Source organism: Brachyistius frenatus, unplaced genomic scaffold (genome assembly GCF_029030835.1).
Source record: "Brachyistius frenatus isolate BFR_SWC_R1_liver_20210118 unplaced genomic scaffold, ASM2903083v1 Contig_476, whole genome shotgun sequence".
In the NCBI taxonomy this organism is placed as follows: Eukaryota; Metazoa; Chordata; class Actinopteri; family Embiotocidae; genus Brachyistius; species Brachyistius frenatus.
In genome coordinates, this window is record NW_027211075.1 from 70,816 (window position 1) to 97,150 (window position 26,335).

Below are 26,335 nucleotides of genomic sequence, written 5' to 3' on the forward strand. Positions count from 1 at the left end.
TTGAATTTCTTGTGAACAACATAATAATCACAAACAAATAGTATATACATAAATGTGGATTTGCTAAATCCTCTCCCGTGTGGAATAAACTTAAAAATGAAGTCTCACTCCAAAGCAAATGTAGAAGAAAAGTTAAACAAACCCTAAATATGAGTAAATGAACCTCTTGTTCTACTGCTTAGCTGTTTTTTTGGTGTGTTTTTTTACATTGGTTTGGTATATATTGACATCCATTTGTGAAATATATATATTGTACTGCGTTATATAAGCTGTGACCCTGAGGCAGCTGATATTCGAGTGATGTAAAGAAACGAGACTGTCATTGTTCTGTGCTGGTTTTTTTTGTATGTTCTAAATAAAATGTAAAAAAAAGAAATCTGTCATTGATAGAAATTCACACTAGAGCGAGACAGGTTAAAGAGGAAGCTGGGAGTTGAGGAACTTAACCTAAAAGATGCATTAACATTAGGGGGCAGGGAGTGTGTTGCAATACTTGAAAGAAACAGGATTACGTAACTAATTTCGTTCACTAAATTGGTACAACCTTTTTCTTATTTTTTTTTTAAATTAAATTAAATTTTTTGTAAGGGGACACTCCTATACACTAGGTGGCGGTAATGCGCCTTTCACTAGATGCTGCCCGCCATAAAAGCGCAAAAGAAGAAGAACGAGCGCAGACGCAGTATTTCCAGTGCGGACCGTGAATGCACCATTAATGTAAGTCACATGACAGACAAGCCTCTCCGACTGCTCTGATACACGTCCGATAACCATGGTAAGCGCTTTTCCAAAGACTTTACACTTCTGCGCGTTCTCGTTTTTCCCTCGGATGCTCGTCTGTCTGCCGTTTCGTCTCGTGGAAGAATCGATGTCAGGTGTCTTGACTCCAGCTGATGTGAAGTCCCGTTGAGGGGTGTTACGGCCTAGTCGCTTCCTCACTGCCGTCTTGACAGCGGCTAGCGGGGCTAACAAGCAACCGACTGATTAAAAGCAACCTGACAAATGTTTTTTTTTCCCTCAAACATCTGTTTCATTAACTTTATCCATAAAACATGCCCCGTGTCGTTATTTCCGTATCATGTGTGTGAATAAACGAACCGGGAAGTAATAAACCCCCAAAGAATGTCAGAACCAAACAGACATGGATGACAACTAGCTTGTGTTAGCTTAGCGCTTCCGCTTTAACGGGGTTTCAGTGTAATTAGCCTGAACGATGCGACTTTATTTTTTTAATTTTTTTTTTTTATCCTAAAACACAAAGTGTATTGTTGTTTCGTGCTGTGGTCAACTTAGTAAAAGGCCAGAACGCACGCACACGCACTGTATTTGCATGTCTCGCGCTGTAATGGGAATTGTATCGTAATCGAGTAGCGAAGTGTTGTTTTTGGATGGTGATGTGACGTCATCGTGCGCGAGGCTGCTGTTTATCATACACGACTGTAGGTGACTGCGCCTTTTAAAACTCCACAAGAGTGAATTTAACAGTCTGCACAATGTTGTTCAATGAGAACATTTTGCCTCACAGGTCGTGATGTGTGGTCGACGTGTAACGCGCACAGTTTAATGTGTATTAATAACACCCAAAGCTCGCGATGTGACATCGCTGAGCCGCGTCGTGCGTGCACGTGCATCTACACCCAGATGAGAAACGGCCTGAGCAGTGATGTTGACATGAGTTCAACCGAGTTCATTACAACGTGCACATCAGAACCACCTGACCACATTTTAGCATATGAATCCTCATTTCTGCTTCTTTTGACGTGCAGTTTATTTCTGCCCGTAAAAAATGTCATAATCTAGCTTCAGCACAGGGCGAAATGTCACATTTATACGGGTAACTCAGGAGTCAGGAGCGCCTGACGGGACCTGATTGGATGTGAGACCTAAACTCACAAATCTGAAGTAATGCCAGACATGTTTAGAAATATGGTCATATCCATAAATTGTATTTCAAAACTATTTATTGGACATCTCAAAGTTAGTAGCACACAACAGGTGTTCTTCTTCACAGGCGGACTATCCACAACCCGGTTTCCAGAAATGTTGGAACGCTGTGTAAAATGTAAATGTGAACATTTACCAATATTTAGAGAATAGAAAAAAAGAAAACATATCAAATGTTGGAACGGATAAATTGTATGGCTCATTTTAAATTTGATGCCAGCAACACGCTTAAAAAAAAAAAGTTGAAAATAAGATAATGAGCAACTTAAAATCTGTCAACTGGTTGAACATCTCAGAACTAATTAAGTTAATTGATAACAGGTCAGTAACATGTTGGGTATAAAAAAGAGCCTCACAGAGAGGCAGAGTCTCTGTCAGAGGTTCACCACTCTGTGAAAAGACTGCGAGGGGAAAATAGTGCATCAATTAAAGAATAATGTTCCTCAACATAAAACTGCAAAGAAGTTGGAGAATTCATCATCTATGATGAATAAAACCATTAAAAGATTCAGAGAATCTGGAAAAAAAATCTCTGTACACAAGGAAAAAGGCCAAAAACTAATGGTGGTGAGCTTCGGGCCCTAATTCAAAACGGACACAATTCAGTAGTGGAAATCACTGCATGGGCTCAGGAACTCTTGTGAAAACCATCACCTGTGAACACAGTTCGTCGCTGCATCCACAAATGATGTTAAAACTCTCCAAAGAAGAAACCAGATAGAAACATGATCCGGAAACACCGCCGCCTTCTCTGGACCTGAGATCATTGAAGATGGATTGACGTCTCCCAAATCAAAATTTGAAATTCTATTTGGAAATTAGGAATGCCGCATCCTCCAGGCTAAAGAGGAGAGACCCTGAACTGTTGAGCATCTGAAATCCTGTGTCAGGCAAGAACGGGACCACATTTCACTTTTAAAACCTCCAGAAACTGGTCTCCTCAGTTCGCAGACGTTTACAGAGTGATGTTAAAAGTAGAGGTGATACAACTTTGTCCCAACTTTTTCTGGCATCAAATGTAAAATAAAACGATAATACTTTTCAGTTTAAAAATTTTAGGTTGTCTTTGGTCTATGTTCAATTTATTATTGGCTTACGTGATTTGCAAGTCATCACTATATGTTTTGTATACAAGGAAGGCAACAAGGGTCTAGTTATTATTGTTCACAACGTAACAATAGGGTCAGAAGAAAGTGTGTGTTGGTCTCCTGTCTCATTGTGCAAATAAAATCAAAAAATCTTTCACGTAGCCAGAAAATTCTCCAATTTGAGATGAAGTGGGTGTTTTAGGATGTTCACTGAACGAGAGAAATGTGAAAGTAAACTGTGGTGCTTAAAGTGATGCACAGAAATATCATTTAAAGTTGACGTAATTAAAAAAATTTAATTGAGCAATATTACACGAGCGGGTGTCCTTTAACTTCGTTACCAACTATATTTGTGGGGTGAACATATCAAACGGTACAACTTTTTTTGTGGCAACTTGTGGGGTAGGAATAGCAACTGGAAAACAATCAGTAGACTCTTATGTAACATACGCAATGTTTACTACTCCAGGAAGTAGTCCGACCCTTAGCAACCACCTAACAACAGAGGATTTCTAGTCTCCAACTGAATAAATAAAGAACATATAAACACTAAACTGATCAGCGAGCTCAGTCTGGTTGGAACAAAGATATCTGATGAACAAATATCCATGAACTCATGTGTTTTTAACATTTTAGCATCGTGTCGTGTTCAAACCAAACGTGTTACGGTACGGGTGCTCGGAGCGACCAAAAAGGACCAAAAGAGACCCGACTTCACCAAATGGGTCTTTTAATAGAACTATAACAAGTAGAAACTACATTATATTACATATTATATGAAATTCTAATCATATATTCCCATTGAGAAGGAGGAGTGATATTTCTCGTGATCGGGTCATGCTGATTTGTTCCAAATGTTCTGTTGACCAAACATCTCTGTGGGCGGAGCTACTGGTTGTATAATTCAGATCAGATTTCAGATAATCTCTCCCACCAGTTAAAATTGAACACTGGAAGTAACCACTGAAATTTAGCTCAGATGACGAATTCAAAATAGCAACTTGAAACATCCCTCTAAACTCTAAACGTGTATTTTAAATTTAAAAAAAATTGAGTAAATATTGGATTATATTACTCTATTTAAGAAAATTTGTATTAAGCGTGATCTACAAAATACTTTTATTCAATCTACAAATATTATAATACATTTTCACAAATATGTTTTTGACCAATTAGTGAAGCAGATTATTTTAAAGCTTTTACCCACAGCCCAGGACGAGTGACTCGATGTTCCCTGAGCGCCGCCGGCCTCCGTATTTTTCTTTTGAAATGAGGGCTTTAAACTGGAAACGAGTGCAGGAAGTCGATGGTGTCACTCATAACTCGCACCACTTGTATTTCCCTCCTCCCAGCCGACCACGCAGCAGTCTCCGCAAGATGAACAAGAGAAACTTCTGGATGAAGCCGTGCAGGCCGTCAAGGTCCAGTCCTTCCAGATGAAGCGCTGCCTGGTAGGATGCATTCAGTTTTTGTATCATTGTTGTGAAAATGGTTTAAACCGTTGGTTCTCAGCCTTGTTTTGTTTACTGAGCACCTGAAGATGACATGTAATACTGGCGTCTTTTCACATTTACACAGTTTCAATTCCACTTATAAGCTTTCTTTAAGCAGATTGGATTCCTCCTCATACATGCACATTTCACAACTTCTTTTTAAAACATGTTGCTGGCATTAAATTCAAAATGAGCATATATTTTTCATAAAACAAAATGCATCTGTTTTAACACTTGACATGGTAATGATTTTCCATTTCTTATTGTGAAAGTTTACTATGTTGATAACTTGAATCGGTTGTTTGGTCTGCAGGACAAGAACAAGTTGATGGATGCTTTAAAGCACGCCTCCAACATGCTGGGTGAACTGAGGACCTCCATGCTTTCTCCAAAGAGCTACTATGAGCTCTGTATCCTTAAAATTAGTGTTATATAAAATACTTCAGCTGTTTAATAGGCAGCAGTGGCCTGTCTCGTGTGTGTGTGTGTGTGTGTGTGTGTGTGTGTGTGTGTGTGTGTGTGTGTGTGTGTGTGTGTGTGTGTGTGTGTGTGTGTGTGTGATTTGCTCATAATTGTTTCTACATGAATCTTCCAAGTTGCTAATCCATCTGCACCACAACTCCTGAGACTAATAAGAGAAAAGACAACATAGGAGAAGCAATTCCCTCTCCAGCAGGGTCGTCAGGGCAATGCAGTGCGGCGAGAGAGCTTCTCTCTGGACTACGCCGAACACGATGGACTACCGAACCCATCCTGAGAGAAGTAGCCTGATATTTAGTGACTAGAGGAGTAAAGAACAGCTCGCATACCAGAAGCCAGTTTCCGTAACCACATGCAAGCAAACCAGATATAAGGCATCGAAGTGTACAACAAGAAATGAACAAATTGTCTAAGATGCTGTCAAAGTCAGAGTAAAACTTTTAGCGCCATTTAGCCCATTTTGTGGGACCAGTTTGTAACAGAGACACTATCCTGAGAGTTTTGAGCGAATATTTGTTTAAAAAGGCACAACGACACACTAAATATGTCTCTTTGTATTTAAACTCTGTCAGGTTAGAGAAGCTTTAGAAATACACCGTCCTCATGCTTGCTCATTTAAACATGTAGCCACTATGCAGGAACACTATTGGAAGAGCTGTTAAAATGTAGGTGGCCTGAACACATCCTGTGTAGACTGACAGTGAAGCTGCTGATGCGCTGCACCGATTTTCTTTTGTCGATTGTACATTTTTCATTGTCGGTTTTGCATCGGTCCTTAACAGTGTTTTTTCAGACATGGCGATTTCTGACGAGCTCCACTACCTCGAGGTTTATCTGACTGATGAGTTTGCCAAGGGACGCAAGGTGGCGGATCTTTATGAGCTGGTCCAGTATGCAGGCAACATCATCCCCAGACTGTGAGTAACTTCCATCAGACGTTGAAGTAGCGACAGAAAGTTTTCAAGACGCGTGGCAGCTTGTAATTTGTACTATCAGGCATAATTTATGTATATGTTTTTCTTCAAATTATATATTATATATGAATTATTATTCAAATTATTTAATGCAAAAAAGTGTTGATTTTTTTTTTCCCCAAAAAATTATCTAATGCAAAAAAATTATTGATTTTATTTTCAAATTATTCAAATTATTCAAATTATTTTATGCAAAAACTCCAATAATTTTTTATTTACCCCTGGTATCTTTTCCTGTATTATCCTGCATAAATCAGGAACTCAGCTGGAAATCATTTTCCAATAGCTGCCCTGTTTGGTGCGAATCGCGGGGGAAGAGACTGTGATCAGGCCAAAGAAAAGTGTTTTCATTGGGCTACCTGTGGCCAGAATTTGTCCCTTTATTGAGGTCACATTTCTACATGTACAACCTCGTTTCCCCAAAAAAATTTGATTCTGTATCAAGTACAAATAAATAAAATAATGCGTTTATTTGCTAATCATGTCATCAACAATTTTTTTATTTTTTTTTAATGTCACCGACCTGTTGCCAGGTAACCTAATTAGTTGAGAGAAGTTCGACGAGGTCGTTTTTTTTACAGCATTATACAACTTTTCCGATCTTTTGTTGAGCCTTTCCCAATTTTTTTGAAACATGTATCCAGCATCAAGTTTAAAATGAGCATATATTTATTATAAAACAATAACATTTCTCAATTTCAACATTTGATATGTTGTCTTTGGTCTATTTTCAATTAAATCTGGGTTTATGTAATTGGAAATTATTGTGTTCTGTTATTTATAGTTTACACACCGTCCCAACTTTTTGGGAAACGGGGTCGGGAGATGTAAAATACAGTTTCAAGAAGCATGACTTTTTAATATAAGATAATTATGAATAAGACCAGATTTCCTGAAAGAAACTGCGGGAAATGAGTCAAATTCCAAATGCAATTTTCTTAAAATAGATGCATGTCAGACTCAGATTTTATTACGGAGTTTGAATATTGGCAAATCTAAAGATGTGCCAGATAAAGGCTCGTTGCTTCCCCCCTCTCTCTCCAGATATCTGCTCATCACGGTGGGCGTGGTGTACGTCCGCTCCTTCCCTCAGTCCCGCAAGGACATCCTGAAGGACCTGGTGGAGATGTGTCGCGGCGTCCAGCACCCACTGCGGGGCCTCTTCCTCCGAAATTACCTGCTGCAGTGCACCCGTAACATCCTGCCTGACGACGGAGAGCAGTGCGAGTAAGCGAGCTTCGTCTCTTTTGTATCTTGAATCCACTTCACATTCCCGTCATATTCTCCAATTTAAACATGAGTGAAGGTCTTAATTTGCTACGGTAACGATGAGGTCTTCTCCTTCACAGCAGGAATGTCCCATATGTGGAAAATACAACTACCAGTGAAAGGTTTGGACACAACTACTCATTCGAGGGTTTTTCATTATTTTAATTGTTGTATGCTGTAGCACAATAATAATAATAATAATAATAAACTTTGTTTGTAGAGCACTTTTCTGAACTCCAGTTACAAAGTGCTTTGCATGAAATAATCCATTAAAACAGAACGAGTTAATTCTAACAAGTCTTAACAACTCAATGGTGTAAAACAACCATAAAAACTAATTAAAACAGGAGTATAAAAGAAATGATTTGATCACTAAAATCAACTTAAATCAGCACAGGCTCTCCGATAGAAGTCTGTTTTAAGAAGAGATTTAAAAGATGTCTCTGACTCTGCAGACCTTATTTCCTCAGGCAGCTCATTCCATAACTCGGGGGCTCCAACTGAAAACGCTTTGTCGCCTTTAGTTTTAAGACGTGTCACCGGATCAGATAAAGTTTTTTGTCTGAGGATCTCAGAAGGCTTATATGGAACAATCAGGTCAGCTAAATAGGAGAGAGTGAGTAAAACAGTAACATCTTAAAATTAATTCTTAGACATACTGGGAGCAGAGTTGTTCTTTCAGCCTTGAAAATAGTTTTACACATTTTCCTTACTTAACCAAATTTAGCGAGATGTGTGTGTTTTACTGAGAAAATGTGCAAATATAAAGATAAATTTAAGGATTTTTAAGACGTACAAATATAAATGTCCATCATTTAGTTTTTTTCAAAGCTCCAAATTGGCTCACACTTGTCATAACTGTAGACTCGCCTCACAATAACACAGTATTGTCGTTCCACTCCCCAGTGGGTCGGAGGAGATGACCGGCGACATCAACGACTCCATCGACTTTGTCCTGTTGAACTTTGCGGAAATGAACAAGTTGTGGGTTCGAATGCAGCATCAGGGTCACAGCCGAGACCGCGAGAAGAGAGAAAAGGAGCGTCAGGAGCTTCGGATCCTGGTCGGCACCAATCTGGTTCGCCTCAGCCAACTGGAGGGCGTCAACGTGGACAAGTACAAACAGGTGTGTGTCTCTTTTTAATGTTGGGATTACATCTTTACTCTACTTTAGATGGTATTTTTTTCCAGTGGTTTTAATAGAAGTACAATTTTACTTTGGGGTGATTATATTTGTGAAAATAACTCATTTTAGGTAATATTAGAATCAATTTCAGAAGAGAGTCTAAATTTAGTTGGGTATGAAGTTTGGTTATTAACAGTGTAATAATATATATTACAAATTTATATTTTAAAAAAAATTAAACAGTGCTTGGTGAGAGGTTTTTTTTTTGGTCCATTTTTTTGTGGACAGATTACAAAATAAATATAAAATGCTGAATTGGGTCGCCAGATATACTTGGCCAGCCGGCCCTCAATTTTAATTAAAATTATGGGAAACACTGCACTATAAATTAGTTTTAAATACTGACCTGTTGTAAATGTTCTCTGTTCTCCTAAAAGCTCGTTTAAAAAAAATAATTATTGCTATTGTTATAAGAGTTATTACTTTCTGCTTAACATCCATGTGACGTACTCAAAGCTGGCGTCTACGATACTAATGATGAGCCATGTCTGCTATTCTTAGCTGGTAGCTGAAAATCACAGCTGTGTTTGCTAACTACATAAAGTAAGAGACCTGCTTTGAACACATTTTTAGATGACGTCTGTTGATGAAAACGGGGTCGACTCGCTAGAAAACAAATGTAATCGAGTCTATCCTCAAAATGCTCACAGTAATTGTTCACAGTTTTAATCGTGTCTATAATAACACTTTTGTTTAACACACTTTCAGAATGAACATTGTCACAACTTACATTTGTTGTTTAAACATCATCAATAATTTTAGGTTTGGCTTCCTATCTAAAATTGTATCTTTGATTTGGATCCTTGCTCGCATGTAAGCAGTGTTTGTGTCATTCGTTGGGTCTTTTGTGCATTGACCTGTTTGTGTGGGAGAGTCGTGGGCACGTCACAAACAAATATCAGTTCTTATCAGACATTTTTGCATCCGTCTTGCCTCCTTTTCCGCTTCGTTCACTCATAAATGCCCCTCAGAACAGAAACTGCAAAGATCTCAACCAAGAAATGGCCAATATTTAAGCGCGAAAAACTAAATAACGTGTCGTAATGTGACTCAAATTTCAATTACAATTACTGAGATTTAAAGATGCACTGATTATATTTAAAAAATAAAAAAAATAAAAAAAAGGTCGCTGTGACCTCACAAAATAAGCTTGTGGCCATAACAAAAAAATATGTATTATTCTTTTCTGTCAGCACTAAAACTGAGTGTCCATAATTCATATTTATGAAAGATGCTAAATTATTTACATCTACCCCGGGGTGTTCATCTAGAAATAGTGATGCTTGTATAACATCTGTGTTGTCAGGATCCACCTTTTAGGATTAATCGCTGCTTTGCAGCAGTGTTTACATGATTTTGGATGCATGCAAACTACAAATTGAGTTGTTATTGGAGACGTAGAACCGCTTCGAGGTGATTCTAGTTCTTCTTTGCGTGTTTTTGTCTCCACAGATTGTTCTTGCTGGAGTACTGGAACAGGTTGTGAACTGCAGAGACTCGTTGGCGCAGGAATATCTAATGGAGTGCATCATTCAGGTAGCTGATCCCTCATAACCTTTACTGAAACATCCACTTCTTCACGTTCAAGTGTTTTGAATAAACAATTTTTTTTGTGACGGTTATAAATTATTACTTTCATAAATAACACAAAGCATTCCTGTTGATAATCTGCTCAGAAACAATTGAAAGCACTCTGATTTGGATGGTGACAACAGTTAAAGTGAAATTTCTGTGCTTTAATAATAAAAGAAATTTAAAAAAAATTAAGTTTCATAAATGTATTTTTGAGTTTCAAGGAGCAGTAAAGCTTTTACTGAAATGTCTAAAATCCTTTCACAACAATAAGTGGATCCCTCCACTGGAGTGTGATGTGGCCAAAAAACATCATAACTATTTAGTTTTTCATATGAATCAACATTGATAATAATCACAATATTAATTAACTACTATTAAATATGAAGGAAACAAATCTGAAGGGATGCGCTGATTGTGTTTTGGTCTGTTTTTTTTTTTTTTTTAAAGCCTTTAGCTGTTGCTCGCGGCTTCTTTTTTGTCTTTGCTGATATTGTTGACAAAAACAACACAGTAAATAAGATGTTATCAGTTAAAATAGATGGTGTTTGTTTGGTTTTTTTGTGTTTTTTTTTAATAATTAACTTGGGTGGAGGTCTACGGAGCCCCTGAACGATCACGGCGACATTTTCTTTTGAGAACTGCGTTCTCGCTTCCTGTTCAAAGAAACCGCTCTGATGCATTCAGGGCTCGTTCATAAAAGTCCGATCTCTGACAGTATTCAGCTTCTTGTTGTGCCCACTGTGACGGGTGTCAACCTGTGATAACGTGCACCGCGTCATCATGGCAAAAACCCAGCGTAGGCTCGAATTATATCGTGGTGATCCTTCTCGGTGTGAGAGTTTATGTGTCTCGCTGTGTACGAGGGTAAACAAACATGGACCAACACACTGTTCATGAGGACCAGAGCAGCTGAGTGCAAATGTACAGGTGGCTCAGAGTGAACGCAAAAGAAATTATTGTGAGTTTAAAAAAAACTTAACTTCAAGCTCGTTTCAAGCCGTTTAGACCCCATTGTACATTTAAATACAACGTCTCATTGGCTTTTAAAATGATGTTTTAACACGGTGTTGAAATCGTGATAAACCGTGAACATGTTTTTTGTTTTAATTGCCAACCCTATTTTTTGCGACATAACATAAAATAGAAATGCAGCCTGCACTCCTGAACTAATGTAATCTTGCCTTGTTAAGGTCTTTCCAGATGAGTTCCACCTTCAGACCCTGAACCCTTTCCTGCGCTCCTGCGCCGAACTCCACCAACACGTCAACGTCAAGAACATCATCATCGCCCTCATCGACAGGTAAACTTTCATTCACTGGAAATTAGCAAAGCTGCTTAAAGGTTTTAATACCATTTTGTCCACCAAATCCACAATGTAGATACATTATAGATTTGTTTGAGTTTTTTTTTTTACAGATTTGGGGGTGAACAGAAAAAGAATAACTCAATTTTGTTACATCCACTGGTGTGTTTGTGTACCTCCCTGCTGATTTGTTTGTTTTCAGGAAGTCTAGCCAACAATCAGCTGCTCCTGACCAATCAGTGGCACCTGACGGGGGCTTTAAAATGCCCCTCCTCCAACTCTTATTGCTCTTCCTCCGCCAGCAGAGTCACATCACACCACATTAATTGTTCTTTTAAATTCACTTGTCTTGATAAATGTGATACTGGGTTTATCCAGTTTAGTTCTTTTCCTTAAAGTTGCTGCCCTTAAGCCGGGTTGTTAACACCAGTAAAGATACTGGCTGTTGGTGAATACATGTGGAGTTTATCTCACAAGCTAAATTTCTGTTTTTGCTTTTCAGACTTGCTCTGTTTGCTCACAGAGAAGACGGCCCAGGCATCCCAGCTGAGATCAAGTTGTTTGACATCTTCTCTCAGCAAGTGGCCACGGTCATTCAAGTAGGTTACGTTTGGTTCACCTGGTCTGGAAGACATTTTAATCCATCTCCACACACTAAAATGCTGTTATTAACCATATGTTGTTTTTTTCCTCCCCCTGCTCTACTTTTTGGGGTTTTCTGACAGCAGCAATATGACGAGATTGCACATAATATCATTGTCATACCTCGATTTAACATTGCTTATATATGAACTGAAAGCAGTCATAATAATAAAACAAGAGTGCATCTCCTCAGCCAAAAGTATGAGACCTAAAACAGCAAACATTCAGAGGTGTAGTGCTATTTGTTGAATTATATATATATATTCCTGTTGCTTTAATCTAATAACAGTTAATGAGAGAATTCTGCTATTTTCAACGGTTGTTTTGGATTCTGGATCTGAAGCGTGATCCGACTTCGGTCACACCACGTTCCTGCAAATATTTTACAATAGAAGCCTTTTTTAAGAAACATGGGGTTTTTAATCTAATGAAGCGGTTTTCATTTCTAATAATACAGGAAGTGTTGAGTTAGTATTACCACGTAATGCCGTAACTTTGACAGTGCCAACGGCAGCGGATCATTGCAAGGCTTCAGGTTGATGTTGTGAATTAAGGAATACATCTCGACCATATTTATAAAAAATTTGACCGTTCCAGACGCTTTCGATCTTTAAAAACTCAAAACATGTGAATGAAATTTAACCAGACCAACAAAAACTGTGGACAACTTTTTGTGTTGGTCTTTTTGAAAATCCATTCAATTATGAGTAAAAACTTTATAAAGTAAAAAAAAACAACCAAAAGAAACACCTGATGACACATCTTACAACTTATTAGGTTAATTGGCAACCGGTCAATAGCATTATTGGATATAAAAAGAGCCTCCCAGGTTGGCAAATCTCTCAGCAGTGAAGACGGGTGAGGGGTTCGCCACTGCTTTGGGAAATAGTGCAACAATTTTAGGAATAATTTTCCTCAAAGGAGTCTTAAAACTGTTGAGCAGCTCAAATTCTATATTAGGCGAGAATGGGACCACATTAGACTTTCAAAATTCCAGCAACTGGTCTCCTCAGTTCCCAACCGTCTACAGAGTGTTGTTAAAAGAAGACTGCGATACAACGCAACAACAACAAAATCTTTAGGAAATTAAAAAGAAAGAAAATCCAGTTTGATGGCCAATGCTTAAAGTGAAATAATCTCTTACTAAACTTCCTGTTTCCTCCCTAGCGAAGGTGACCGCGAGATAATGTTTCAGATGAACTGAGCTGACCACGACTTGATGTTTTCATCCTCTGATTTCTCCTCCTTCAGTCTCGCCAGGACATGCCATCAGAGGACGTGGTCTCCCTTCAGGTCTCCCTCATCAATCTGGCCATGAAATGCTACCCCGAACGAGTTGACTATGTGGACAAGGTGCTGGAGAGCACCGTGGAGATATTCAACAAGCTCAACTTGGAACAGTAAGTCGCCAAACTCCTGACAAACTCGGAGCTAAGGTCTCTGCTAAATGGACGCGATATGCCGATGATATATATTTGAATACGTGTGTTTAAGGGAGTGTGTAGCAGCGCTTGGCGTCACAGTGATGTCATGATGAGCAGCATACTGACTTCAAGCACTCTGAAATGCAAATTTTGAAGTAAAATTTAACTGTAACATTTGCAGGGTGTTTGTCATATATATAGTTTTTAATATGAAAAAAAATCATATCACGGTATTTGTAATATTCTAACTTGTTGTCGTAATGATTACATAGTTTAAAGTTAGTTCCTAAACAAACCTTCTAACATGTTGAATATGAAATTTTGAAGGTAAACCGTTTCGTTTAGGCTGACATAAAACTATAACAATTAATTTTGTTGTAATTCTATGTACATAAAATGATCAAATATTTTTCTGTATTTTGTCATATCAACATTGTTGTCAGAGCTTTTTAAAATCTACAACCGTCCCCTTTGTCTTTGAGGTGTTCAGAGGTTTTGGTGGCTGCAGTCAGTGAAAGCTCTCGTCAGGTCACGCCCACCATTTGGGTCGCAGCCTCTTAAGCTCCGCCCACACCTCGTCTGCATCTCATATCGTATCCTGCTGCTGCGTGAGGCTGCAAGTGTTTAATAATCAAAAAAAATCTGCACGTTACCATTAACATTTTATCAAAATTATACTATACGTTATAGGTCGTCTTCATCACGATAAAGTTGTAATTTTATGGAACAGTATGGATGATGAAAGGTCTTTTGTGATTTATTTATTTTAGAGGTCTGTGTGCTTTGTGTCCCTCAACTATAAACGTATACAAACTATTGCACTCTGTAATATTTATGGAACTGTACAAAACGCCAGATGTTCAGACTTTGTGCCGAAAAAAAATTATTTTAACATTTATAATAATTTTTTCATGAAGAAGTGACTTTGAGCCTCGTAATCAGAGATTAGTGGCAAAAAAAAGCAGAGAATGAACTTCCAGAACATCAGAAAACCAAATTGTCACAAATTCTGGAGCCTGAAATCCTCTTGTTATTTTTCTAGACTGTTTAAGACTCGCTTGTTTTCACAGTTTTATGTCAGAGTTGAACCATCTCTCTCCCTCTCCCCCCTGCCTCCTCCCCATTACAGCATAGCAACCAGCAGTGCCGTATCCAAAGAGCTCACCCGCCTGCTGAAGATCCCGGTGGATACCTACAACAACATCCTGATGGTGCTGCAGCTCAAGCACTTCCCACCGCTCTTCGAGTACTTCGACTACGAGTCGCGCAAGAGCATGAGCTGCTACGTGCTGAGCAACACGCTGGAGTTCAACACCACCATCGTGGCACAGGAACAGGTTGGACTCTCCTCCGCCACTTCAGCACGTTAATATTTACACGTCCATCTTTTAACTAATGGAACGGAACGGGCAACATCTATATCGCAAGAAAGAAAATGCGTAAAAACCTCCTTTTTTTTTTCTCAACCGTAACAATTCCAAACATTCGGAGAAAATATTTCTAATTCATTTTAACAGTGTGCGTCCTGTAAATACTGAAATGCTAAATATTAGTCAATTATAAAAAAAAATTACAGCTTTTAAGCCACCAGTAATTGTTGGTGTATGACGGGATGGGCAGCCATGGAATTCAAATTGTTCCCTCATCATAATGTTATCAATTAACATTAGACGATATATTGATTTCAGTAGTGCAGAGAATGAAAATCATCATTATGTAAATATTTTTTCCCGGCCTTATTTATTAGAGTACCGCACTTTGTTCATCTCGACGGGAAATTGCAGTGATACAGTGGACGTGAATCACAAAAAAACGAGGCATGCAGATAACATGTTTACAGCTAAACTTCTGTACGATTACAAAATAGATCCCGTAGAGAATAAAACAACACGGTCGCGAGCGGGCAGTGATCGGGGTTCAAGCACATTGCAAGCAGAAGAAGACAAGAAGCACATGAAAGTAAACCACGCGCACACAATGTTGTGGATTCAAACCATCGACCTCGAACTTCGGATCCCCAGAGAAGCTGACTAGCCGATTGCTCCGCTGGGAAGACGTCCAATTTTAATATTTGAGCGTTTTTGTCAAAATTGTAATTACAGACAAAAGATTTGGGTCCAATTGGCGCAACGGTCTCAGACGAGTTCGCACAGTAGGAGGTTTTGGAGGAAATTGAAGCTTGGATTCAGAATTGAGCAGAGATGTAGATTCACAGATGACCATAGTGAAATACTTTTAGGTTATTGCATAAACAAAGATTTGATTGTTACGGCGCCACCAGTGAGTGTCACTGTTTGTGCCTGATTAGTGGCAGGAATTTCAAACCTACATGCTAATGTTGGTTAGTTGGTTATTTGGTGCTTGGACTGCTAGTATTTAATAACTGAAGCAAAAACATTAAGGTTCTGCCCCTACAGGGCTGTATCACTAATAATAATAATAATAATGATAATGATAATAATTATAAACGGGTTCTTTCTATAGCAGCCCACCTGTCTGAGTTGCATGCGCTGCAGGAACTTGATGTTTCTCTTCACTGCTGTTTGGATTTAATGAAATTTGGTATCAAAGTCAAGTTAGCAGCTAAAATCAGGCTTTAGATACACAGGCGGTCTTTGTTGTTGGGTTTTTTTGTCTTTTCATATAATTTATTGATATTTAGGATAACATTTGAACCCTTTGTTTTTCTAGGTGGACGCCATTTTGAGCTTGGTATCAACACTGATACAGGACCAACCAGACCAGCCGGCGGATGATCCCGACCCAGAGGACTTTGCTGAGGAGCAGAGCCTCGTGGGTCGTTTCATCCATCTGCTCCACTCCGAAGATCCCGATCAGCAGTATCTTGTGGGTACATCCCTCGACATTAAAGGATTATTCCAGTGATTTTACTCGATTGACGGGATACCGTACTGCCACTGCTCTACTTCATGTTGCTGCTGAGTGTCTCAGAAAGTTGTCTCCTTTTTCCCCCCACCATGGCTAATTCTTTTGGAAAATGGAAACTACCACCTTTTTCATGTCTCAATAACTTTCTCTGTGACATTCGAGGAACGAAACGTTGTTCACTGAAGTTAACATTTCTGATTTCAGATTCTTAACACGGCCCGGAAACACTTTGGTGCCGGTGGAAACCAAAGGATTCGTTACACGCTGCCTCCGCTGGTGTTCGCCGCCTACCAGCTAGCCTTTAGATACAAGGAAAACTCCTCGACAGTGAGAAAACATTTTTTACTACATTTTACAGCTCTTGTGAATTTTAGGGTCTCTGTTGTTATTAAAATTGTTCCAAATTTGTCTCCCGCTAGGATGACAAATGGGAAAAGAAGTGCCAAAAGATCTTTTCCTTCGCCCACCAAACCATCAGTGCACTTATCAAGGCGGAGCTGGCGGAGCTGCCGCTTCGACTCTTCCTACAGGGGGCGCTGGCTGCAGGCGAGATCGGCTTCGAGAACCACGAGACCGTGGCGTACGAGTTCATGTCACAGGTTCGAGTGTTTGATGAGACCGTTTCATCCTTCCACCACTTACACAAGTCTACACGGGCTGTATAGTACAAACAACATTAACCAACACGAGCTAAGAGAATAAACCGCCCATAGGATTGTGATGTTTAGTTTATTTAGTCTGTTCTAATTATAAATGTGTTCCTGTACAAGTCAAGAGGTGAATTTTTTTTAATTAGGGAAAAGCTGCATGTGTACAATACACCGATAACGTAATTATTTACATCACCGTTGATGATTTAAAAAAAACACTTAAGGTCCATTTTGTTGTTTTATTTATTTATATTTCTTGGCATTATGAATTTAACATAGGCAAAAGAGTATCCAAGTAAAAGTGGGAAATTAACCGACAACCAAAACACAATTTCAAATAAATCCAGAAGCCTCCATGGTTGTTTCTTCTATTTGATTTCTTGTGCTACTAAAATATTGTAAACAATCTCTCTCTTTCACATCCTTTGTCACATTCGTATTCTTCTCCCACCAACGTTAACGTTCCCGTTTCTGCTCTCGCTTCTCCAACCGTCCACCGCGTTAGGCCTTCTCTCTGTACGAGGACGAGATCAGCGACTCCAAAGCCCAGCTGGCGGCCATCACGCTGATCATCGGGACCTTCGAGCGAATGCGATGTTTCAGCGAGGAGAACCACGAGCCTCTGAGGACTCAGTGCGCACTGGCTGCATCCAAGCTGCTGAAGAAACCTGACCAGTGCAGAGCGGTCAGCATCTGTGCCCATCTCTTCTGGTCCGGACGCAGCACTGAGAAAAATGGCGAAGAGGTATATGATTTTATTTCTTCTTTTTTTTTCTCTCCTTTTGCACGTATGCTAACATACCAGATATGCAGATATGCAGTTGTGGCTGAATTCGTTAGTACCCTTTCATGAAAAACAGAAAAACCTACAATTTCCTCTGAAATAATTTGATACTGACTCAAGTAATCAGCCTCCATCATTGTTTATTCCATATTTAATCATTTACATTGATATTTTTTATTCAACAGAATATACCAAATAATAAAACAAATGAAAATGGGAATAACAAAATTGTTTGGACCCCAGTGTTTTCCCTGGTGAAGCACTAGTGTCCAGGAAAAACAAATTTGCGTGAACACGCAAGAAAATAAAAGTTTTGGGGATTTGTGTGCTCAAAACTATTGAAATTTATTAAAAAAAAAAATATATATATATATATACAGTGGGGCAAAAAAGTATTTAGTCAGCCACCAATTGTGCAAGTTCTCCCACTTAAAAAGATGAGAGACGCCTGTAATTTTCATCATAGGTATACCTAAACTATGAGAGACAAAATGAGAATTTTTTTTTTCTGAAAATCACTTTGTCTGATTTTTAAAGAATATATTTGCAAATTATGGTGGACAATAAGTATTTGGTCAATAACAAAAGTTAATCTCAATACTTTGTTATATACCCTTTGTTGGCAATGACAGAGGTCAAACGTTTTCTGTAAGTCTTCAGAAGCTTTTCACACACTGTTGCTGGTATTTTGGCCCATTCCTCCATGCAGATCTCCTCTAGAGCAGTGATGTTTTGGGGCTGTCGCTGGGCAACACGGACTTTCAACTCCCTCCACAGATTTTCTATGGGGTTGAGATCTGGAGACTGGCTAGGCCACTCCAGGACCTTGAAATGCTTCTTACGAAGCCACTCCTTCGTTGCCCGGGCGGTGTGTTTGGGATCATTGTCACGCTGAAAGACCCAGCCACGTTTCATCTTCAATGCCCTTGCTGATGGAAGGAGGTTTTCACTCAAAATCTCACGATACATGGCCCCATTCATTCTTTCCTTTACACGGATCAGTCGTCCTGGTCCCCTTGCAGAAAAACAGCCCCAAAGCATGATGTTTCCACCCCCATGCTTCACAGTAGGTATGGTGTTCTTTGGATGCAACTCGGCATTCTTTCTCCTCCAAACACGACGAGTTGAGTTTTTACCAAAAAGTTCTATTTTGGTTTCATCTGACCATATGACATTCTCCCAATCCTCTTCTGGATCATCCAAATGCTCTCGAGCAAACTTCAGACGGGCCTGGACATGTACTGGCAGGGGGACACGTCTGGCACTGCAGGATTTGAGTCCCTGGCGGCGTAGTGTGTTACTGATGGTAGCCTTTGTTACTTTGGTCCCAGCTCTCTGCAGGTCATTCACGAGGTCCCCCCGTGTGGTTCTGGGATTTTTGTTCACCGTTCTTGTGATCATTTTGGCCCCACGGGGTGAGATCTTGCGTGGAGCCCCAGATCGAGGGAGATTATCAGTGGTCTTGTATGTCTTCCATTTTCTAATAATTGCTCCCACAGTTGATTTCTTCACACCAAGCTGCTTACCTATTGCAGATTCAGTCTTCCCAGCCTGGTGCAGGTCTACAATTTTGTTTCTGGTGTCCTTTGACAGCTCTTTGGTCTTGGCCATAGCAGAGTTTGGAGTGTGACTGTTTGAGGTTGTGGACAGGTGTCTTTTATACTGATAACAAGTTCAAACAGGTGCCATTAATACAGGTAACGAGTGGAGGACAGAAGGAGCCTCTTGAAGAAGAAGTTACAGGTCTGTGAGAGCCAGAAATCTTGCTTGTTTGTAGGTGACCAAATACTTATTTTACCGAGGAATTTACCAATTAATTCATTCAAAATCCTACAATGTGATTTCCTGGATTCTTTCCCCCCATTCTGTCTCTCATAGTTTAGGTATACCTATGATGAAAATTACAGGCATCTCTCATCTTTTTAAGTGGGAGAACTTGCACAATTGGTGGCTGACTAAATACTTTTTTGCCCCACTGTATATCAACAACCACCAATATAGAACATTGAAATGTGATTTGACGAACAAGCGATTTAGTTTTTTGTTTGACCCATATCACCCACTGGGTGACTGTTTACATCAGTCAGCTGTCATTCATTTTCCCAGATTTTTTAATTGTCCTTTTTTTTCCAGAATCATCTTGCATCACTTCACACATCAACGGTCTCATGTTGCTTTAAATACAACTCTTACTTTGAAAAAAATATATACTGTTGTATAATTCTGAAGAAATTTGAATTGGGGGGGGGGAACAAACAGGAAATCATTGATATGTGAAGGGATATTTGGCGACAGCATACTGAGAAGGACTGAGAAGTTACGGAATATTTTTCCAAATAAAAAACATCCTCAAAATTTGGTGTGTGTATTTGGTTAAAAGGGAATTGGTATCTGAAGCAGTTCCTTGTAGGGATTGTACATTGCATTTGGTCAGACTTCACTTTGTTTCTACACCTCTCATCGCTAACTGTGATGTTGCCTATTTAGATCCGAGATGGTAAGCGGGTGATGGAGTGTCTAAAGAAAGCCCTGAAGATTGCCAACCAGTGCATGGACCCGTCTCTGCAAGTCCAGCTTTTCATTGAAATTCTCAACAGATACGTCTGCTTTTACGAGAGGGAAAATGATGCGGTAAGACTCCAACATCGAATCTCTACACGGTTATTACCTCTTCCAAGCTGTGGTGGCAAAAATTGTCAATGTGTATGCTTTTTTTTAAGTAACCAGGGGCTTTATTTTTTCACAAGCCCATTTCCCAAAAATTGGTGACACTGTCTAAAGTTTAAATCAAAACAGAATCTGATGATTTGCCATGTTGAATTGAAAACTGAACAAAGACCACGTATCAAATGCTGAAACTGAGAAATTTGATTGTACTAGTTGGGACGAGGGCAACCAGAGACTGGAGGAGTTGTGTAATGCTAAACTAATTCGGTTAATTGTCAATAGGTCAGTATATAACAGCATCCCAGAGAAGCATAGTCATAGTTAAGATGGGGAGAGATTCACCACGTTTTAAAAGACTGTGTGGGCAAATAGCGCAACAATCTAAGAATAGTGTCACTTGATGTAAAATTGCAAAGAATTTGGGGATTTCGTCATCTACGCTACAGAGAACCATTTAAAGACTCGTAGAATCCAGAGAAATCTTTCTACGCAAGGCACAAAGCTGAAAATCAATAGTGGACGGCCGTGAAATTCAGGCACTCGGGTGACACTGCATTTAAACAGACTTGGTTCTGTAATGGAAATCATTGCATGGGCTCAGAAATGCTTCTAAAAAAACATTGTCTGTGAAGAAGTTCTTCGCTGCATCTACAAATGTACAAAGGTTCCAAAAAATAATTCAATTTCTCAGTTTCAACATTTGATGTTGTCTTTGTTCTATTTTCCATTAAATATGGAATTTTACATGACTTACAAATCATCACATTCCGGTTTTAATTGACATTTTACACAGCGTCCCAACTTTTTGGGAAATGGGGTTGTAAAAATGATTTATTTTTTTTTTATTTTTTTTTTTTACATGTGGTCAGATTCAAAAGTCAGTGCAAAAAATGTTATTGATGTTGTTTTGGATTTCTACAAACAATCAGGATAATTTATTCAGTTAGACTATTATGGTTCTTCTCTTCTCTCCTCTCCTCCTCTCCTCCTCCTCCCGTCTTCTCTTCTCTCCTCTCCTCCTCCTCTCCTCCTCCTCCCGTCTTCTCTTCTCTTCTCTTCTCTTCTCTTCTCTTCTCTTCTCTTCTCTTCTCTTCTCTTCTCTTCTCTTCTCTTCTCTTCTCTTCTCTTCTCTCCTCTTCTCTTCTCTCCTCCTCCTCCCGTCTTCTCTTCTCTCCTCTCCTCCTCCTCTCCTCTCCTCTTCTCCTCCTCCCGTCCCCTCTCCTCTCCTCTCCCCAGATTACTGTTGTTGTTTTGAAGTGATCTAATTTCTCTTGTGTTTATGTAGAAACCTGGTTTCTGTAATTGGTTGTAAGGACAAAAATTATATTCACAAATTTCTCCACGGGACTTTTACCAAGTGAACATGTGGTGTTGGAAACTTATCAATGACCGTCAGATTCACAGATCTGTGATGTGAGATTAAAATTTCCCCGTGGAATTATCTCATAAACTAAATTACAGTGATCTACAGTATGCTCACATTGTTTCATGTGATTTGAAAAGCTGTCCATTTAAAAACTATGTGAATATTAAACGGGACACTTTTGCCTCATCTGTCCAGGTGACCGTCCAGGTGTTAAACCAGCTGATCCAGAAGATCAGGGAAGATCTTCCCAACCTGGAGGCGAGCGAAGAAACGGAGCAGATCAACAAACACTTTCACAACACGCTGGAGCATCTCCGTCTGCAGAGGGAGTCCCCGGAGTCGGAGGGCCCGGCCTATGAGGGCCTGGTCCTTTAAAAGTACCACGGGTCCAAAGGATGTCAAGTCCCCTACCTAGATGTTTCACTTATAATATGAATATACAAGTGCATATACTCACATGAACACCCAGAATATTACCCCTATAGGCCAGGAGCCCAAATAAGTGTCGAGAAGAGCTAAAAGAACTCTTTCATCTCATTGTTTCGTTTCCTCCTCGCCTGCCAAGCCGCCCTCCGCTCCAGGTTGGACATATTCAGAAGCATGTGTCAGCATACCAACATCAGCACCACTCCTTCATACAGCCACGACTTTGGACCAGTTTGTCTGTAAACCTTTCATCATTTTATCGTCGATAAGTAAACTGTACTAGCTGTGATAGGTGTAATCCGCCGAGTCATCGACCTCTCTCGTTCATATCTGTCCATTTTTGAGGAGTGAATGTATAGATATACGTGTATAAAAGCTACATAACCTCGGCGTGGTCTTGCGGCTTTGCTGCATACGACCTAGTTTTCAAACCCACGTAATCAATAACTCTTCTTGTTCTTTTAAAGATGGCTTTGTAAGTAAATGCTAAAGCCTTTTTTTTTTTTTTTTTGCCAAACCAAACTGTGGACCAGATAAACTTGGAAATGCGACACACACAACGTTGTTCCCTGAAAGTTTTAATGAATCTTTTTAGAGCGGAGCGTCATTTTATCCGGTCCGACTCTGACCGCGCGACGCTCGGTTAATAAGTTGTCACGGTAACGACAAGAGTTAACGATGCTTCTGCCAACCTCAGCTGGGCGGTGGAAAAAAGACAAATACCACAAACCCTATTAACTTGGACGTCACGTTTTTCATAAGATCCCATCGAAGTGCTTCTTCTCCGCACTAACACGAGATTTTATCGCTCCATCTCTGAATGGACTTGATACTTTCTGTAATGTGTTTTTTTTTTTTTTTTTTTTTGGGGGGGGGGGGGCTAAAAAAATGGCTCAAAACTGTAGTGTCTTCACTGCGTTTGCATGCTTTAGTGTGCTTGTATCAAAATGCTCCATTTTTAAGTTTTCCTCTAGAAACTAACAATGTCTGAATTTTTCTAAATTATTTCGATGAGTCCGACCCTGTTGAATGGCGCTGTCCTTTTTGTGATGACGTGTTGAGGGGACGCTGCGACTTCCTCAGAATCGGTTGACCAGTCGCTGCAGAGTTTATACGGATGTACGCGCTTTAGGAATTGTTTGCTTGAAGCATCGGACAGAATCTGTTGATTTCTTTCTCTTTAGTTACGATTTGTTGATTTGTTGGTGGCAGAATTGACCAGTTGATTTTTTTATTTTTATTTTTTTTTTGGGGGGGGGGGTTGAAGTATGTGTTTAAACCCACTTGTTAATCAGCTAAAATAAAATTTCAGATGAAATAGAAATTGTCATTTACTGAAATAAAATTAAAAAAAATTAACAATACAATATTTGCATTTTGTTAATTTTACATGCATTAATACATTTAATTTGTATCTTATCATTACTAACATATGGAGGCACTGTCATTACTTTACTTTTACATTTTATTTCTGTAGTGCCAAATTACAGCACAAGTAATCTCAGGCCAATTCATTTAATAATTTAGTAGTCCTTTCAAGAGCCTGTTTAAAACGCATACAGAGAGGAACCCAACAATTCCCAAACAAGCTACAACTAGAAGAGAAAACTAATCTGGAACTAAACTATTCTACTTTTGAGTATTCTGACAGCAAAGCATATTTATTAGGATAATATTCTATAAAGTCTTTTTAAGATGATCAGACAGAGCACGGCCATTTAGAGCTTTGCAAGTCAGGAAAATAATTATGAATTTATTTCTTCATTTTAAAGGGAGTCAATGAAGAGAAGCTAATAAAGGAGAAATGTGATCTCTTTTGGTAAATATCATCAGCTGCAGCATTTTAGATCAACTGCAGGCGTTTTAAAGCGTTATTGGGACTTGGTATTAAAACCTGGAAGTAACAAATGTCTTTGTTAAATTTGCACTGAAACAGGTTCTGTGTTCCAAATGGAAAGAAGTGTGATGCTCTGAATACTTTCCACCCTAAATGGTCACAATCTTGGCTCTGTAGAGAAAGGGGGCGGGGCCACAGGCGTAAAGAATTTTCAAATTAAAAGTGTCTGAGGAAGCTGCAGCTGTTCCTGAACACAGTGTTTCTTCTTCACTGCTGCTGCTGAAGAATCAGTGTGTTTATTGAGTGTTAAACAGAGGACACAAAAACACATTGATTTCTGGGTAAAATAATTACAGCTGCAGATATTTTGGCGGTTGATCAAATCCTGAGGTCATTTCCAGTCAGTGCAGTGTGATTTGAAACAACACTACTCTGTCTAAACTCCTGCTCGACACGGGTAGGAGGTCCGAACATGTGACATCACTACTTGTAAGTGTACGAAGGGAAGTACGTCATTTGAAACACAACACAGAACTTTTTGATTTTATTAAAATTGCAAAGATGAAAAAAAAAAAGCAGTCCTAGAGTCTCGTTATGTGTGTGACATGAAAGAAGTATATATCCCCGTCAAAAATGTGTTGGTAAAAAAAAAAGTCAAATTTAGTAAGTAAATGAAGTGCATTCAATTTAGCATCTTTCATAAAGCAAAGTCCAAATGTTCTTCACAAAAGCCAAATGACTCAAAACAGGACAAAATGGGGTGCTAGACGCAAACAGAATGATGCAGTAACCATAGTAACAAAAAGACTAACAAAAATAACAGACAGTTTGCAAAACAAACAATAAACAGAAAGACATGTTGGTGATGTGAGACAGTTTGCTGGTTAAATGTTACAGGTGTAAGTGTCTGCCTAAAAAAATAATACTTTAGTATTGTCTAAATGCGAATGTGATTAATTCAATTCAATTAAATGTTATTTATATAGCACCAAATCACAACACAGGTTGTTTCATGGCACTTAACACATTAAAGTCCTGACAGCAGAACTTTACAACAATATACAGAGAAACCCAACAATTCAACAATTCCCACATAAACTAGGAGGGAAAAACTCCCAACAGAGGGAAGAAAAACTTCCCTCAGAAGTGGGCGGAGCATCTGCCTCGACCAGTTAGTGGTGAGAGGAGAGCAGAGAGAGAAAAGGACAGCATGGAGATCCACAACATGAGCAGCAGCAGATTAGACTTGTACAATATCTCTGCAAAGACGTTTCCTCCAGCTGACGACATGAATTTCAGTAGGTCTCCACGTCTTATCACCCACTGGTCCACCTGCAGTCACTGTTCAACAGCAACACCGTCTGTAGCAATGCAACCATTACGAAGGACACGCAGACCAGAACATGCAGCAAGGGAATAAAACAATAAAAGCTCAATTTAAAACCACCACATTCCTTTATCAAATGTTAACATAGAGGAACGTACAACGGGCGATAACATTTTATAATGGATCTAAGGGTAGGTGCTGCAGGTGTAGTTCCCCGTCAAACGGAAATATGTAGACGCAGTTCAATTATCCCGAGTTTATGTCCTGTTGAAGTGTGTGAGTTGTGGTCTGCTGGGAGTCGGTCTAATGACAACACACACAGGACTCAGGAGACGAGGCACAGCGATCACATCCATTCGGCAAAACAAAAGAGTGGATAAACAAGAAGAAACGTAGATTCGGCCATTAAGCTCTCAAAGGCAGACGGACAGTTCATTGTAAAGGGAAAACAACAGGAAAGAGGAAACAATAATAAACTAGATTGCACAAAGGTCACAGTAGGCTGGCTCTGTATTATTGGAAAGCACAGCTGTAGAAGCATGTGATCATTAACTGTGGGAGGTGTTTGGCAGGATTTTGATGATGAGTTAAGATTAGAGCTGGATTGAAAAGAGATTTTGGAGTGTGGGGACAAAGCAGAAGAACAGGATTTAAAATAATCTAACAGATTTAAGATACGACTTTATAATTATTATCCCACAGTGGGGAAATTTAGTTGTCACAGCAGCGTAGAAACAGAAAATGGTGCACACATTAAGAAAAAATTACAAATACGTATAGGATGAAAATAAGATAGATAAAACGTTTTTTAGTTTTTTTTTTTAAGTAAGAACAATGAATAAATACACATACACACACACACTATACTGTATACACAAAAATAAATAAATACAACTTGGGATGATTAAAAGTGACTTAAAATCGTAGGAAGTAAGTAGGACCAGGAAGTGGCACTAGTGCAACATTACGGATGCGAGCTGCGCTTAAAACCCAAAGAAGAAGAAGAAGAAG

The 26,335-nt window shown here is 39.2% G+C and overlaps 1 protein-coding gene across 3 annotated transcripts; it reads left to right on the top strand.

Annotated features, from left to right (window-relative positions):
• The first annotated feature begins 618 nt into the window (after positions 1–618).
• On the top strand, positions 619–23,527 carry vps35 (VPS35 retromer complex component). 3 transcript variants are annotated; one of them, XM_069687601.1, is made up of 18 exons: positions 619–717; positions 4,385–4,483; positions 4,839–4,935; positions 5,799–5,922; positions 7,024–7,206; positions 7,329–7,370; positions 8,155–8,374; positions 9,887–9,970; positions 11,200–11,309; positions 11,815–11,911; positions 13,206–13,354; positions 14,508–14,715; positions 16,070–16,225; positions 16,472–16,594; positions 16,687–16,866; positions 17,423–17,662; positions 20,189–20,332; positions 21,930–23,527. In XM_069687601.1, exons 1-18 carry the CDS (start codon positions 634–636, stop codon positions 22,107–22,109), a joined length of 2,520 nt encoding a protein of 839 aa, XP_069543702.1. In that variant the 5' UTR covers positions 619–633; the 3' UTR covers positions 22,110–23,527. The 3 variants fall into 3 exon arrangements, with proteins under 3 accessions (XP_069543702.1, XP_069543703.1, XP_069543704.1); XM_069687602.1 differs by having other exon boundaries at positions 7,332–7,370; XM_069687603.1 differs by having other exon boundaries at positions 697–775.
• The last annotated feature ends 2,808 nt before the right edge of the window (positions 23,528–26,335 follow it).

Bases quoted from the DNA above. Each gene is read 5' to 3' on its own strand.
- vps35 (XM_069687601.1), top strand. From the start codon at position 634: ATGCTGCCCGCCATAAAAGCGCAAAAGAAGAAGAACGAGCGCAGACGC. The intron at 7,207-7,328 runs GTAAGCGAGCTT...TCTCCTTCACAG, and splicing joins GACGACGGAGAGCAGTGCGA to CAGGAATGTCCCATATGTGG. The intron at 16,226-16,471 runs GTGGGTACATCC...TTCTGATTTCAG, and splicing joins ATCCCGATCAGCAGTATCTT to ATTCTTAACACGGCCCGGAA.